General features: G+C 40.9%; 1 protein-coding gene across 2 annotated transcripts in view; it reads right to left on the bottom strand.

Moving 5' to 3' along the window:
- Positions 1-525: 525 nt before the first annotated feature.
- The window catches only part of LOC109034942 (LIM/homeobox protein Lhx9), a 93759-nt gene continuing 76361 nt past the window's right edge, over positions 526-17923 (bottom strand). For both annotated transcript variants that reach the window (XM_072300247.1, XM_019048373.2), the window contains exons 4-5: positions 7261-7496; positions 526-1842 (exon numbers count right to left, since the gene is read on the bottom strand). In XM_072300247.1, coding sequence (XP_072156348.1) covers positions 1603-1842; positions 7261-7496 — 476 coding nt within the window. In that variant the 3' untranslated portion in view covers positions 526-1602. The remainder of the gene's footprint in view (positions 1843-7260; positions 7497-17923) is intronic.

Here is a 17923-nt window from a genome sequence, read left to right as displayed (position 1 = left end):
TGGGTGAAATCTATGTACAGAAAATCTTAAGCGAAGAGCTAACTTTTAACTACAATAATGAAAATTATGGCTTGACATTTTGACCTAATTTTCTTGAGAGGATTTAAACACTTCAGACATTGGAAACCGGGTATCGCTACCTTTGACTCCGAATCGGTTTAATTTGTTGTACTGAGCGATTTAAATTTCCTATTTCAAGGCAAATTATACCTGACACCATCAATATTCGATTGTTAGAGTACCAAACTTACGCATCTCGATTTGTGACGGTGCAAATCGCTTATGACATTTTACTTCTATTAGGAGAGCCTGATCATCACTTTTGCACGAAATTTCGTTCAAATTTTCTTTGTTCTTCAATCAATATTTTCTTAACATTTTATGCAAAAATATTGAGCAATATTTTCTTGGAAAAAAAAGATGAGCGGAAATTCTGCGACACCGCAATCGAGATCAGTGGTTTGGCAGTGCACATTGACTGATGTAAAAGGAGGATAAAGGGGAGCAGAAAAAAAGAACAAAGCGTTTAAAAAATACACGAAAGTGAGTATCATTAATAAATTACAGGTAGATCAACGCAGATCGACTTAAAGGTAATAGAACAACGCCATACAGGTGCGGATTTCATTCAATTCAACCAAAAAAAATCGATTTTTCTTCTTTTGATCAGAAAAGGCGATTCAATCAAATCGATTTTTTAAACTCCAATTTACCGATTTTTTCTTTAAATCGATGTAATTTTGCGATATTTGGCTAGTTTCATGATCATAAAAAATTTAGATAATTTTAAATTATGAAACTATAGCTCTTAACGTAACGACAGAGGCGAATCTAGCAAGTTGGCCACACCGGATTTCTTCCGTTTGGACCAATCAACTCTTTTAGGAGCACCTCTCGTCTCTAAGAATCGCTACATTACCACAGGTTTGAATGAAGAAAAATGATCCCGTCATCTTTCTGGATCTGCCAACGTTTAGGGAGAGAGTAGGAACAGTAAAAAATCGATAATTAGGAATCGAAAATCAGAAAAATCGATATGTAAGAATCGAAATTCAGACAAATCAATTTTTACAAATCGAAATACAGACAGCTTGATTTATATACCTAAATGAATCCGGCTTGATTAGCCTTTTAGACCAAAATCGAACCGACTTAAATCGACTTTTAGTCCAGAATCGATTATCGACCCCTAAAAGTCGAAATTTACAAATCGAGATTCAGACAAATTGATCAATGCACCTAATTGAATCCGGCTTGAATAGCTTTTAGACCAAAATCGAACCGGCTTAATTCGATTTTTAGTCCTGAATCGATTATCGACCCCTAAGAGTCGATATTTACAAATCAAAATTCAGAAAAATTAATCCATGCACCTAAATGAATCCAGCTTGAATACCTTTTAGACCAAAATCGAGCCGGCTTAAATCGATTTTTAGTCCAAAATCGAACCGGCTTAAATCGATTTTTAGTCCAAAATCGAACCGGCTTAAATCTATTTTTAGTCCAAAATCGAACCGGCTTAAATCGATTTTTAGTCCAGAATCGATCGTTTCCCTAGAAATCCGCATCCGTGAACAATGAGCTGGTCATAGAGCGAGGAGCTCAATCGATGTCGGCGAAGTTGAGGGTTTGAGTGGTTTGAGCGTGGTGCCTGTAGATATCGTCGAGGGCGGCGGAATCCCTGAGGAGGACGGCGGAGGGGGCGACCGAGGGAAGGGCGCCCCCGCCGGGCCCCACGCCGCCGCCCCCGTTACCCGTTTGCGCCGACAGACCGCCCGACTGACCGTTCTCTTGCCGCATGATGTTCCGCCTCCACTTGGCGCGCGCGTTCTGGAACCACACCTGAAATCATTCAAAAATTCGATTTAAGCCTCTGAAACATCCACCCAGAGCCCGAAAGCAGAGCATAAAATGGGTCCATAGGCGGATCCACGGGGATGTATGGGGTGCACGCCATCCCCCCCCCCCCCCCCCCCGTTCGTCCGAAAATGAACACTGGAAAAAAAATACATTGGATCTAGAGTCCAGACTCTTAAAAACATTGACAAGAAAAAATACTCTTGATTCAATCAGATTTAAGCTTAAATCAAGAACCCAGCCTCTTATTTGAGCGGATTTCCTTTTGATTTAAGCTTCAATCTGATTGAATCAAGAGTATTTTTTCTTTTCAATGTTTTCAAGAGTCTGGACTCTAGATCCAATGTGTTTTTTTTCCAGTGAAGGAGGACGAAAAGAGGAGGAAAGAAAGAAGGAAGGAACGAAGGGAAGAATAAGGAACAACGCTTTCAGATGGTAATCATTCATGACTCAAACTGCATATTTGATGCTTTAAAATCTCGAAAAGTGTCGGGGGAGGCTCCCGGACCCCCCTCACGCTCCCCTTGTTCAAAGTGTCTGGATCTGCCAATGAAATGGATAAGCTCACTTGTGCTATAGAATCACGTCGTATTAGGATGTATTAGACCTATGTCCAAAGCTCGTATAATACAACCCCATGTAACCCGCGTAGCACTTGTTCATAGCAAGTTTCGGGTCAATCTGACCCGGCTAAGGGTCAAAAAAGATGCGAGAGAACCATTCTTTTGCCGAAGGTAGGACAATAAGTGAAATGCTGCACGAAGGGCCCCCAATTTGACTTGGCTCAGGGTGCCCTCTATAATTACCTCGTTGGTATGCAGCAATTAACCAGCGTTTAACACAAGTTCTCAACTGCAATTCAAGAGGAGCTTAAGGATGACAATTTAATTGAGCCATCCGGGATGCAGTCTCCAGCGAAGGAGTTTCGGTGCTGAAGACCCAGACTCGGGGTCCCGGGGTCAGAACCACGACCCGCCCCGACTTGCCAAAATCACGTGGATCGGGCTCAAGATCCCCGTATTTCGGAGGGCGCCACGCACGGCGCGACAACACAACCACCAGATGACAAACCGCATCCACCCACTTCCTGGCTTTGTCTGCGGCATTGCCGATTTTACGAATTTCACTGTGATTTTCTGTGATTTTCTGTGATTTTTTGTGATTTTCTGTGATTTTCTGTGATTTTCTGTGATTGATATGTACACGGAGAAAAAACCTTCGTGCATGGGACCCGCAGTTGAGGTCATATGGATCTCTGAAGTTTTCTGATCACGCATCCGAAAACTTGAGGTCGAGCTGCCGAAGTTCGGGTCAGACATCGAGGCACTTCGGTATGTGCCAGAGTGCTTCAGATGTGTGACCCGAACCCTTCGGTATATATCGAGGTACTTCAGATGTCTGACCCGAACTTCGGCAGCTGGACCTCAAGTTTTTAGATACGTGATCCGAAAACTTTAGTGATCCATATGACCTCAACTTCGGGTCCCACGCACGAAGTTTTTTTCTCCGTGTATTAAACCGTGGAGTTTTTGTGAGGAGAGAAGGTAGGAGAGCATCTCAGGAAGGGGTTATGAGGGCAACCCATCAATGGAGGTCTGGAGGGCTTCCCTAGTCCCGATGGTGAGTTCAAAGAACTTCCCTACCAAGGAGAGGGGGCCTTAGGGTTATACAGAAACATATCTTCCATCTCTAATTTTGGCTTCCAGTGAAAATTTTCGAAGATAGGTGACAATAATAGGCCTGAGCCGACCAGGTTGGCCTAGCGGTCAGCGCGTCTGACTCCAGATCAATAGGTCCCGCATTCGAATCCCGGGGGTGGCGACAAATTTTCAAGAAACTGACGTGTGAATCTGCAGAAACAGACTCTACTCGGCTTTGATCCCTGAAATTTCGAAAGCCTGGAGCATGGATGTGTACTAACCCTAGCCCCTAGCCCGATGCTCATTCAAGGTTGCAGAATCCTCAAGTGGATTAAAACCCTCTAATAACTTTAAATAAAAATAGACCCGCGAAAATTTTGGGTGGATTTCGGACGATTAACAAAAAATTCGGTCCATCAACCAAGTCCATTTGGACGATCTGACTGAAATCAAGTAACTCAAAGGAACCCACAGTAACCAAAAATATGGAAATTTTTAAGTTTTTTTGTGTATGGGGGATTTCTTCTACATTTCACCGAACATTGAGAGATGGAAAAGGATGAAGAAGAAGAAGACAAAGGAGGAAGAAGAGGAGGAGGAGGAGGAGGAGGAGGAGGAGGAGGAGGAGGAGGAGGAGGAGGAGGAGGGGAGTGAAAACGGTTTTTAGGCCCTAAAATAGGATTTGACTCCCCACCAGGAGTGATTAGATCCACCTACGTCACAGATCCGGTCCAAAACCGTCGAATGTCCACAAGGCGGACGGCAACATTGTGTTATCGACTTATCATTCATCAATGTCACACGGTGAGAAATTGCCCCTGTTGCGTGTGTGTTTGTATGCTCCGTCATCGGCGCTTCTCCTGCATCATTACTCCAACTCCACCGCACCCCCTCCCCCGCACATCCTGGGTCCTCGCGCAGTGTTGCAAGATTGTAATGGTCCTGTTCCACACTTAAGATATATCGACGGTGTAAGTCGGCAATCACATAACTCGGTTTGCGACGTCGCAGACTTCCTATAACACTTTATTTTTTAAACGGAAAACAACTCAACGGCAATTCTTCAAAACTGTCGTGATTTTTCTTCTCTATGTGAAGAAAATTCTGCAAAAACTTCAAGAAATGATGTCAATTTGTTCTCCCGTAAAAAAATGTTATAGAGGCGGAGATTTTCAGAGACCGCAAACGAGATATGTGATTGCCGACGTACACCGTCGATATGCGTGCGATGGACTACCAAATAGGGTAAGAATTGAATTAACGTAAGTCGGGTTTCCTCGACGAAATTTCAAGCATATTGCGTTTTGAGCGTACAGGAAACAGTGCAACGAAGGGTGAATGATCGATTATCAATATTTCCTCATTTGTAGCTATGGCACAGAATCGGTTATTAAGGTATTCGTTGCGAACATCCTGTTTTTCGATCATTTTTCATAGGTTCATATAGCAGATCATTCGATACATCGCAAAGTAAGCCACGCCGCTGATGGGAAACTCCAGCATTAGAGCGGAAGTAGTGTCTGTATTTCCCATTTGCACGAAAAACTAAAATCCTTGTAGGTTGAATTGGATGTCACTGATTGGGAAAATCACCATGGTGTGTATTGTTAGTATCATTAAAATACAACTTTTGCCGAAATCTAAATTCAGCGCGTTGCTAAAACTGTGTGGACGCTGGGAAAATATGAACCGAATTCAACAGAAGAAGCGACTTGGTATGCATGCCGAGTAGAATTTTTGGAAAACATTTGGTTGGGAGTGATTTGGATTCAACTAATCGTATATTTTCGCTTTCAAAAATTGAAAATTGGTAAAGATTTTTTCAAACCTTGTCCTCAACACTACGTCTTGTGAAGGAATAAAACTTCGAACCTCTTTTTTTCGGCTCAAACTTGGTGTGACTTGGTGCGTTTTGTTATATTTGGTTCATTTTATGCTAATCATTACAGCGCTGACTTAAGAATTAGTTTCCCAGAAAACTGTTTAATTATTTTAGTGGCACACAGTACTTCCCGAAATAACTCGAGAGCGAAAACTAAGATTTTCAACACCAAGTGGCAACGCCTCAAGTCTTTGGCCCACGATTCGTAAATCGTGCCCTCCCGCGTAAATCGCGATTCTCTTGAACTTTGCGCGACCCCAAGATTTAAACTTACGGGGCTGATTTGAGCTTTGCGTCGAATTAAGAGGTATTTAACTATTGAGCTGTCTTATCAGTGTCAGGGAGCATTCCGCTAACGTCTCAATAACTTCGGAAGCTCCTGCAAGCAAGAAAAGGTCATAATTTCATGAGCGCGGTAGTATGCTAAGAAGACACTTTCTTATTTATTCAGCTCATTAACGCGGGCAATATTTTACGTTAAAAGAGAGACGGCATTCTTTTCCCGAGGTCTCTCTTCTTATGAAATAAGGTCGGTGGAATTAAGGTTGTTCGCTACCAATTTTTAGTGTCATATACTCGTTGACAAAGGCTAACGACGCACAGTGGACCGAGTCAATTAAAGAGGTTGGACAAAATTTGGAGCTCATCACTTCGTTTACACTAAAATTTAAGGTTCTCAAAGTGGTCTTATTGGTTTCCTCGTAAAATTTTCCTCTGGTAACACCCCTACGAATTTAAGACGTGACGAAAAAAGCATCAAAATTGGCAGTTTTAGTAAAAAAGTTCATGTCCGACCTCTCTAATTGACTCGATCTACTGCGCGACGGTGAAACTCCAAAAACGCACAACTCGCGTTTGCAGTGTGTCAAAATCACTGCTGCGTATTCATTTTAGCACAGGACAAAATATTGACGCTGTCGTTTGAGATTTTCACAGAATATTCTTTATGCAGAGTAAAATGTAAAGGGAGTTTTCAAGCAGGAATAACGTTGATTATTTGCCCTTTCAGAAAATGGGTTATGTATGACAGGAAGTCTGGGCGTCACCAACCAAGATACGCGTTTTTGTGTTTTTGTAGTTCAACCATCGTTGGTTTTTTTGACGCAGGGCTCGGTTGTTGTTCTCGTGGTAGGGATTTAACAAAAAGTAGAGGGTTTAAAGGGCATCGAACTTTTCACGAATCTATTTTACTTGTATATTTTCCAGAGAAAGTGTTGGTTTATTTTTAATGTTTGATCTGCTTAAAGTTGAATTTGAGAGTCCGTAGGCATTAAATTTGAATTTGCTGATTTTATCAGCTAAGGAATGCTACTAACTACCATGCTAAGGGAAAACGCCGTATGAGCATTTAGACGTTGCCAGATTTCCTTCAATAAAAACCGAATTTACTGGAAAAAATTGTTAGTATTCACTAAAAAAAAATGCATTGGATCTAGAGTCCAGACTCTTAAAAACATCGACAAGAAAAAATACTCTTGATTCAATCAGATTTAAGCTTAAATCAAGAAATCCGCTCAAATTAAGAGACTTGGATCTTTGATTTAAGCTTAAATCTGATTGAATCATGAGTCCTTTTTCTTGACAATGTTTTCAAGAGTCTGGACTCTAGATCCAATGTGTTTTTTTTTCCAGTGTTTTTTTTTTAAAATTTTGCCTATAATTTTGTTCGCAATTTGATCTAAAACAGCTGAAAATTTCACGGAAATATTGGCATAACCTTCCCAAGAAATACATGTTTTTCCCGGAGAAATTTGGCAACTCTCGAATGTCCATATGACTTTTTCCTTAGCACGGCAGTGTTCTTTATCTATTCAGAGAGGTCCGCTTCGCTCCTTCTTTTGGTAGTTAAAACTGACGAATGAAATGAAAGGCGTAGCTTACCTGGAGGACTCGTTTGGATAATCCTGTTTTTTGGGCTAATTGCTTTAAATCTTTGGCATCGGGGTTTTGATTGATATTGAAGTAGGACTTCATGGTTCGGAGCTGATGGTGCTTGAAGGAGGTTCGCATTCGCTTCGTTCGCTGCTGTATCCCGTGCACCGCTCCCGGCGACGTCACCGATGAATCGTAGCTCAACGACTCCATCGAAGAAGACAAATCGCCCGAGTGAATCATCTCTGCCAACAGAAAAGTAACTCCTGTGAGCTTTCGCACAACCATATTGCAGTAAAATGAGGGGTATAGATTCAACCGACATGAATCGATCGAAAAATAAATTCGTAAGGCAATCTACAAACTTCTTTGACTATACAATAATGCTTGACTATTACAATAATGTCATTAACTTCCTTTATAGTTAATTAAATTACTCACTATCAAGTTTAAAGGCCTTATGTAGATCTAAAGTACTTTAAAACAACTGTACAAAATAATAATTGTATTTTCTTATGAATAAACAAAAAAAAAAAAAAAAAAAAAAAAAAAAATCTACAAACTTCTGATCGACACACTTCAATCGGTTCCAGGATTTGTCGATCGCGATCGAATCACGTCGATCGGTTCAAGTTTTAGTTTTCGATTGTTCGATCGATTCATGCGTCGATCGAATTGACACCAGTTTTATGATAATTTGTCGATCGATTGATGTTTTTACTTTTCGGTTCGAATGTCGATCGAATCCATATCCTCCCAGGAAAATCATCTTGATTAGGAAAAACTGCCGTGATACAAGACAGCAAAGCACCTTAGTTGGTAGTGTGCAATACGATAAGTGACTGCTGATTTTGAGGTAGCTGTCTAAAATAGTGCTTTACAGATCAACCAAACATCGTGTATCACATAAACTGAATTGTGAGTAGCACCAATTTCTTTAATGAACACGAAAAAAACGGCTTAGTGCTGATCCGTAAAGAGGTATCAGGTGTAGTGGCATCACCTACTTAGACCTAGATTTTGGGTACTTACACCAACAGGGCCGGATTTACCTTCTTGCCGCCCATGGGCCGCCTGTATTTTGCCGCCCCATCTCATTCGTTTTGGAACATCCATAGAAACCATCAGGCGAACGTGCCGGAGGAGGAGGGCACGTAAGACGCTTTTACTCGCGTTTGGCACATTGGCTTTTGTGAAAGCCCTGTCAACACTAGCAAAAGTTCACGGAACTTTGCTCGAAAATTAAGTTCCGTAGACCTATCTCTGTGTGGACGATGCCTTTCATTTATAAGAAAAGAACGAAAAAATTATGAATAAGAATAAACATGAATGTGGTCTAATGATCTTAATTTCCGCCACCGCGCCAACCGCACTGTGTTTGGCGCAATGCGTGAAGTATCCCTACAGTCTTGTAGGCGCTATGCGTTTCACGCTGACCGCTGCTGACCAAGTGACCGCACTGTTTTGACGCAATGCGTGAAGTATTCATGCAGTCTTGTAGGCACTATGAGTTTCACGCCAACCGCTGCTGACCGCACTACGTTTGACGCAATGCGAGAAGTATTCATGGAGTCTTGTAGGCGCTAATATGTGTTTCATGCTGATCGGCCTACGATTATTTGAAAAAATCGCGCCGCTCTATGATGCCATAGTCCTTTTAAAGTAAAAATACGTGTATAATTTTAGCAGATCAGATAATGTGTGATAACCTCCACCAAAATGATTCAAACAAGAGTCTAAGGGAATTCTTGCACTGGGCTGATTCAGTAGATCCATTTATGAACAAAATTCATCAAATTTCTGACACCTTCATATTCTCCATTTATGGAAGCCCCCGTTCTCAAGAGTCAAGACTACCTGTGAGATAAAGTATGGAGAAGTTTAAGAATTTTCTGGAGACGCCACCACGGAATGGCGACTCGAAGATTTCAAGAGCGCAGAAACAATGGGGCAGCAAATCGAGGGCAACCATGAATGAAATATTGCGAGCAATACGAATAGGGCAACAATACAAAGAAATGCCTCGTATGGAAATGAAGGAGAGGAGCACTGCCTTGCTGAGGAGAAACGGCGTATGAGCATTTAAATGTTGCCAAATTTCCCAGTTAAAACATTTATTCTGGAGGAAAGGTATATATATTTTTCATTGAAATTTTACCATATTTTAGATTGAATTGGAGGGGAATTCTCTGAAAAATTAGAAGAAAAATATTTCAAAGTATCTTAGAAAATTAGCGGTTTTTTTCGGGAAATTTGGCAAAGGTAGAAGGCTCATGCGAGGTTTTTCCTGAGCAAGGGAGGGAAGGAGCCCCAGTTGCGCGTTTAAATAAATGAAAATAAAATCAATGATTTGTCTCGCGAGGTAGAGCGCATCGCAAAAAGCGCTCGCGGTCAGGGAGGCGGGATTGACGGCCGGGCAGTGATGTCAAGAGAGTAATGTGAAATTCCGTCCACGTGACGTTCCATTCAGTCTTGCCAACAATCGCCGGATGTTATTCACCGGTACCACTGTATTTAATTTATTTATTTTATACCAGTTAATTTTTTCTCCTTTTTTCTGGGCTGCTCTAGCGGATGACAAGACTAACATCGGTCCGAGGTGGATACGCTGCTGACAATCGCGACTTCTGTAAACTTTCAGTGACATTCCTCCAACACACTTTTGTCGCCGTGGATCGGGCAAGCACCGATGCCAAACGATTCCTAGGAGAAGCTGATCCTTCGAAACCGCGGGACTTCCGTATTGGCTGGACGTTATTTGTTACGAGATAACGTGATAGATAGTAATTATAACGTGATGGACAATATAACGTGAAATTTCTTTAAATTCTTTAAAAGAAATTGATTACCTTTTTAAGAGGTTGTTTTAAACATTTTTTCGATAAAAATGTTAAAAAACTATAGTTGATGCTTTAAGAGTACCTTATTCAATGATTTTTCACTTAAATTTTACAGATCGAAAATTTTACTAAGATTATTCTTTTAAAAAACCCAAAGCGAACATTTTTGCAATTTTTTTTAAAAGTTGTTTCTTCAAAATTTACAAGTTTTTCAAAAGTTTTTCTAACAGCCGTTGCTACCAGGAAGTCTCTTCTCGACTTAGGGTCGTATTCATAGTCATTTTCTAACAGCAACATTCCTTAGAAGGCCCCATATGGTTCACATTGTGGTTAAGAAAGGTTTAATAACTCGCTCAAAATATCATCATAAAAAGGATGATTTTTGATTACACCAGTACAATTTTGGAAATGGATCTTTATGAGGGATTTTAATGATTTGCCTCTGTTAAAAGTACGAAGTATGGAAGGAAAAATTATATGATTTTGACAATGGATTTGGATCCAATTCCAAAGTGATACTGATGAATTTTTACGAGGTTGGCAAAAATTGTCATTTTTATGATGCTATTTCAAGCGCTTCCTCAAATCTCCCTTAATCACAATGGAAGCCATATGGGTCTGCCTAAGGAAAGGCCCTGTTTAAGGAATGACCACGGATGTGACCCTAAATTCGAGAATAAATGAACTTCCCTAGTTGCAACAACTGTTGGATATAAAACCTTTGAAAAACTCGTAAATCATAAAGTTACATAACGGTTTTGAAAACAATTGTTTAAATTCTAGCTTTAGGTAACCTTCATTGGGTATTTTTTTAAAGTAAAATTTGTATGTATGTATAAGTCACTTTTATGGCGCGTTAGGACGCTCTACGACGCCTACCCGCCACTAGAATCTGTCATGGTAGAGATAGTCCAGAAGCTGGCATCTCTCATTTTAGTAAAATTTACGAGGGGTAAAGTTTAAGAAAAAAAAAATTGTTAAAGGAACTCTTGATGTATCAACTATGGTTTTTAGACATTGAAATTTGTGAGCACGACTCATAAATAAGACTCATGGTCACATATTTCGATCTTTCATCGCACTGGGGAAAAGAAAAAAAAAAAAAAAACAAAAAAAAAAAAAAAAAAAAAAAACATTGGATTTCGAGTTCAGACTCTTGAAAACATCGACTAGAAAAAATACTCTTGATTCAATCAGATTTTTGCTTAAATCAAAAGGAAATCGATCAAAGTAAGAGGCTTGGTTTTGATTTAAGCAAAAATCCGATTGAATCAAGAGTATTTTTTCTAGTCGATGTTTTAAAGAGTCTGGACTCTAGATCCAGGCGGTTTTTTTCCCCGTGCGAGGTCTAGAAATGCGCCTAAATATTGCAGCCCTGCGCGGTGGTCAAGATGTCGACGACGGGAGAAGTCAGCTGTTGGAGATGGGAGGCGCGCGAGTTATACGACGCGACGTCGCGACGCCCCTCGAGCCGACGCCGACGACGTCGACGACGAGGCCGGGCAACGAGGAAGTCTCCATCTCCATCTCCATCCCGGAGCTGGACTCACGTTCACCTGAGTGCTTGAATCGAGGCATTCCTCAGCGAATCCGGGGATCTGTCCCCGCGTCAATCCCATTGACGGATGGAGCCCCGGCTGCCCCCCCCCCCCCCCCCCGGGGGGGGGCCCTCGCCCGGCCTCTGCCAAGAGGCTTCCAGGCGACAGGAGAGCTTTCAAAGTCCGAAGAAGCTCCCCGGCCCGCGGCCAGCTTTCTCTCTTTCCCCGAGTCCTTATTCTTTTCGGATCGCGACTCCGAGCGACCATGATTGACGCGCCTCCTGGCTGCGGGCCGATTATTGAAATTGATAGACAAAGCTATAGATAAAGAAGACAAAAGAGATATAGAGGGATCCTATTGGTGGAAGCGGGTGGTTGCAATGGACAAAGAAGGTAGGTAATAGACTAAGTAACGGCAACCACGAGAGACCCTATAGTTAGTATCATTTTCCCCCTTAATCTACAGCGACCACCCCTTTCAACCACCAGGATTCCTCCATTATCTCTTTCTCTTAAGTTAGACGGGGGAAACACGTGATACAACTATTTTGACCTCCAAGTAGATGAAATTGCATATCCCCAAAAAGAAAGGAGAACATGGTTGCTTTTCCGCTAACTCAGAGACTTTAACGCACGGCTAGAAAAGCTAGACGGGGCGAAACACGTGATAGATCTTCCTCTCCTCCCCTTCAATGCGGTTTGGGTTTGGTGTCCTCACTAGAGAAGAAAGTTATGTCACTCTTTCTGTCAAAATCGGTCCGATTTTCTTGATTTTTGCGGCTATCGATAGATAAAATTTCCTAGATGGGCCCACTCTTTATTGATTGACTCTTAGGGTCCTGCAAAGCAAGCCCCAGAAGGTGCTTTGCGCCCTCCGGGGTTGAGCCGCGTAGCGGCCAGAGGGCCCCCTATTTTTTGCTCGATTTCCTTTGTTGCGATGAATGCTCCTTCTCTCAGTAATTTACTCGTGACAATGAACCCGATTTCTCGGTACAGCAGTTGAAGCCCACGAGCCAAGAGCCAGGCGCAAACGAACCACGCTCAGTTCCAGAAATCCAGAAGGTCGCGCCGGGAGCCGGTTATCAGCCGATAATCCCGGATCGTAAAATCGTGCATTTTTCAGGTCCTCCGATATGCAAAGTGGTGGCGATGCGACTCCGATAGCGTGGCACGATCGCCCGTAACGATTTCACGAATATGAAGGCAGTCGCCGCACAGTTGACCGAGTCGTACGAGGAATCGGACGAAATCTGGAAACCTTGAAAGCTTATATTTTCGAGAATATAAAACAAAAAAGTTTGAAAATGATTTTATCGGGTTTTTCGTCCAATTTACTTTCAGAAACACCCGTTGAAATTGAATTCATGACGAAATAAACATCAAAATTTGAGATTTTAGCCGAAAATTTCATGTCAATGTCAATTGAAGGAGTCGGACAAAATCTGGAAACTTTGAAAGCTTAAATTTTCGCAAATATATTGGTAACAAAAAAGTTTAAAAATGCATCCATTGATTTTTCCAAGAAATTTCCTTTCACATACACCCCTTGAAATTGAATTTATGACGGAAGAAACATCAAAATGTGTAGTTTTAGCCAAAAATTTCAGGTCAATTTCAATCGGAGGAGTCGGAAAAAACATGGAAACTTTGAAAGCTTATATTTTCGCAAATATAAAACAAAAAAGTTTAAAAATGCATCCATTGGTTTTTTCTTAAAAACCCCTCGCAGAAAAACCCATTGAAATTGAATTTACGACGAGAGAAACATCAAAATTTAAAATCTTAGTCAAAAATTTAATGTCCGACGATTTCTACTAGCTCGAAACACACTATATATAAATGTAAGTAATGAATCAATACAGGCTCATATTTAGAATGTAAAAGAGGCCTTCGGGTTAAGTTCTGTCCAACTTAATTCCACACTGTAATTATCAAAATAAACAATAAGTTGAAAATTTAAAAAAAAAATTTCTATTAGCTCGTTCCACTGTGCGCCATAGCCATAGGAGGAGCTTCTGGTCCACTGCGCTTGATGGGTCAGACCCGCGTAACTCCCTATAGGAAATCGCGTCGGATAGGTGGTTTTGGCGCGGAACGGTGGTATCGGGCTCCATGTTCTCGGTAGTAGATCTCCGCGGCGGATAAGATGCCAGCGGAGCAACACCTTCCCGCGTGGTCCCCGACGCGCGAGTCGCGACGGTGGCGAGATTTTCTCATCGAACCCCATTTTTCCACGTCCCTGCCGAGCATGTGCAGCCCGGCGAAATATGTGCTCGCCAAGGTCTGCCCTCGGACTTGGTTCGCTCATTGTTGCCGAACTTTCGGAAAAGTGATAAGGATGAATTTCACGGAGAGACAAACTTTGGGTACGAGCATGGAGCTTCGGACTGCAGGGAACAGTAAAGTTCTCGGTCGTAGAAGGTGAACTTAGGTTCGGATAACGGAAGTGCTCGCGAGGAGATACGAGTCATAACGGAAAAAAAAGAGCGCTAAGTTATTGGACGATACAAACATTTCCAATTAATGGGTCACGAAACCGTATTTTGATGATTAATTCTCGTAGATTAGCTAAAAGTAGTAAAATCTGTCCGAGCAGCAACTATCTGGTTATTTAAATGAAAATAATCAAGACACACAAAATTACACAGTAGGCGAAGAAGATGGTCTAAGAAAAATGTTTTTGGTGCCAAAAGACAAATACTTAAGAACTCTTTAAAGACTAAGTCGGAACAGGATGCGCTAACTTCAATGACCTTTTTAGAAATTGACTGTCTTGAATGAAAATTGAGCATTTTCGAGTTACCGAGTTGGTGTGTTTTCGTTCTCACTGATTCATATGCAAATTTACGAGGTCTCGGAGCTTACTGTATGGATAGAGATAGATTGTCTGCTAACACAGAAGAAAAATCAAAAGTTTTTAAGCAATAATCCCATTTATAGAGCAATCAGACTAGCACCGAGTCGATGTTGAATTGTGAAAAATTCACGTCATTTTCTGTTGTATGGCATGTTTTGTGATACATCGATTGATCTGTCATTTGAATCTATGGAAAAAGGATCAATAAACAGGGTATTCGCGACGAAAACCTCAATAATCGATTCTTACCTTGGCTTCGAATGTGGAAATATCGATAATCGATCATTCATGCCTCGCCACTGGTCATTTTATAAACTCGTCGGCACCTAAAAAGCACACCTCTAGGAGGCAATACCGCACATTAACCGCGCAACGCCACAAATCGGAGAGTGTATTCAAAACTCCTTCAATTTCGTGGCTATGCAATTTGATCTCCGAGGAGTTAAAATAGTTGCTCGATGTGAAAGTATGCATACGGCTACGGCGCAGCACGATTAAATGAAACTCCTGGCTATTAAGTCACGAGTAACTGGATTCTCTCAAAGCGTCTTCACACTTCACTTTGTCAAGGTTGAGATTAGACTCCTCAGAGTGATGTTGATAAAATGATGAAATAAAAATTAGATAGAGGAGGGAAACTCGAAAGTCTGAAAATCCCTTTAGTTTTATACAGCGGTTGAATAAAAATTAGATAGAGGAGGGAATCTTGAAAGTCTGAAAATCCTTCTAGTTTTCTACAGCGGTTGAAACAACCGGCAAATGGGTTCTCAATCGCAGGGTCGAAGATGTCCAGTCACTTGGTGTCCCCGTTGGACTCTCGCAGTTATTTCGAAATCTCGTTCCTTCCTCATCGGCTGAAATAATAAATTTAAGCGCCGCGTTTCAGTCGCACAGGAGCTGGAGGCCGGAGTGCCTCGGTGCATTTCTCCGAACGATTCCTATATGTGAATTAGAACTCCCTCTTCGCGGCATCCTGTAAGCCCGCATAATAACACGCCATTGTCTCCGCCGCGCTACTTTCAAAATGCCTTATGACCGATATTGTCTTGGTCTTGGCCAGGATCTCTCTGGCCCTGATCTTTTGACCTGGCGCCGCTAGAGGTCTGTGTTCGACCAGAGAGCATTTCTCACTCTGGGAAACTCATACCGTCAACCTGGGTAAATTATACTTAAATCGTGAGCATAGTTTAACCTTACAACAAAGTAGGGCATGGTGGCACCGTTTAGTTACGGAAGGGCTCAAGAGCTTTATTCTTATACTTTATTTCGGACGTATACTCAAAATCCCAGCCATTTTCTTAAAAACATACTCAAGAATTATATTTTCAAAATATTATGATGATATCATTTGGCCTGCATTTTGCAATTGAATCGGTTTCTGTTAGACGTGCGTAAGTCCAAAAACTCATGAGCCCTAACGCCCTGCTTCATCAACGAAAGCCAGAGCTCAGGGGTTTTTGGACTCATGCCCGTTTAACGAAAATCGATTCAATTACGAACTAAAATTCTTGACTCATTTGAAAAACAGCATATCGACGGTGAAAGTCGGCAATCACATAACTCGTTTGCGGTGTCTGAAAATCTCCGCCTCTACGTCATTTTTTTAAAGGAGAACAAATTGACATTATTTCTTGAAGTTTTTGCAGAATTTTCTTCGCGTCGAGAAGAAAAATCATGACAGTTTTAAAGAATTGCCGTTGAGTAGTTTTCCATTTAAAAAATGAAGTATGACAGAAAGTCTGCGACGTCGCAAATCGAGTTATGTGATTGCCGACTTACACCGTCGATATATGTCATTAGTTTCTCTATGCAACTGGTAGCTTTTATGAACAAGCCATATACATTAGTACCTTATGCAAAATGGAGTCCATTTTTGGTATTTTATGCGCAATAAAACATTATGATTTTCAATATTTAAAATCGGCGTGGGGGTTAATGTGTTAAAAATTGATTTCAACGATTTCTAAGCCAGCTAAGTTTTAATACTTGAAGATACCTCATTCCGAATGAAATACAAGCATATCGATGGTGTAAGTCGGCAATGACACACCTCGTTTGCGGTGTCTGAAAACCTCCGCCTCTATGTTATTTTTTTTAAAGGAGAACAAATTGACATCATTCCTTGAAGTTTTTGCAGCATTTTCATCGCACAGAGAAGAAAAATCACGGGAGTTTTAAAGAATTGCCGTTGGGTAGTTTTCCGTTTAAAAAATAAAGTATGACAGGGAGTCTGCGACTTCGCAAACCGAGTTATGTGATTGCCGACTTATGCCGTCGATATTCCAAGCAGCTTGATTTTCAATTTCACGTTGATCTCTGAATAATATTTTCCGAAGAGTTGGCATTAAAGGAGAGCAATACTTCAAAAAAGTTTCCTCAAAATATATTTCCATCTTGACTGCGGATGTTTGCGAGGGATGTAAAGATTTTTTCCTGGAGAAAATGAGCGCAAGAAATAATGATGTGCGTAGTAAATGCCGGTGGGTAAACAAAAGTAAGTGGAGGGCGGGAAAAGTATTGGGATGAGAGAACGGAAGGAGGAGGGAGGGGATCACTGCACCCCTTTTGACCCTCGCCCCGAGAGCTTTCGAAGTTGCTACAGTCGTTACGATGGAGTTCTCTTTCCGCTGAAAACAATTCGCATTTGTAATCATTGTTCCACCCCTCGAAATGGCGCAAAGAGGGAACGACCGCGGACGTAATGGCTAAAAAGTATTACTCCAACAGCAGTACAAGTAGATCGAGTTCATCAGGGAAGCACCGAGTTTTTTTTCCTCTTCTTTTTTTTGAGAAGAAGAAGTCTACTTGTGGTAGAATTTTTCACTTTAAAATTAAAATCAATTTCATTTACAAAGAAAATACCACACGGAAAAAGAAAAGTGCTCGGCTCAAGCATGATGATTCTTGAATTTGCCGCCAAGAATTTTTTTCATCTTGATTTAAGCTGAATTTTTCTTGATATAACTAAAGTAAAGCTTGGATTGAGCAAAAAAGTAGTCTATATTAAGCAGCAAAAGTCTTAATTTAAGAAAAAATACCTCTTGGTGGCAAATTTAAGATTTTTTTGTTTTCAGTGTATGACTGAAGAGTTAAACTCAATCTTCGAAATATAGTAATTTGTCTTCATCGATATACGTGTTTTTGTCTGTTTCATAATTTTATTCTCTGATTGTAAACACGAGAATTTTCCCTAATTACTACTCTTAAAGAAAAAAAATCAGTTACCTTAGGGTGAAAATATTTAAAATTTTTTTTTTTAAAAAAATTTCTCGAGAAATTTTCAGTTTTTCGAATTTTCAAAAATCCTCTCTGCTGAAACGCTTTTTCTTAAAAAAAATTCTCGAGAAATTTTCAGTTTTTCGAATTTTCAAAAACCCTCTCTGCTGAAACAAACAAGAGTGTCTAAGGAATTAAACAAACATTCATTTTTTTTTCGA

The sequence above is a fragment of the Bemisia tabaci genome, chromosome 5, assembly GCF_918797505.1.
Source record: "Bemisia tabaci chromosome 5, PGI_BMITA_v3".
Lineage (NCBI taxonomy): Eukaryota > Metazoa > Arthropoda > Insecta > Hemiptera > Aleyrodidae > Bemisia > Bemisia tabaci.
Note: the sequence above shows the minus strand (reverse complement) of the source record. Positions and strands in the feature narration are given on the sequence as shown.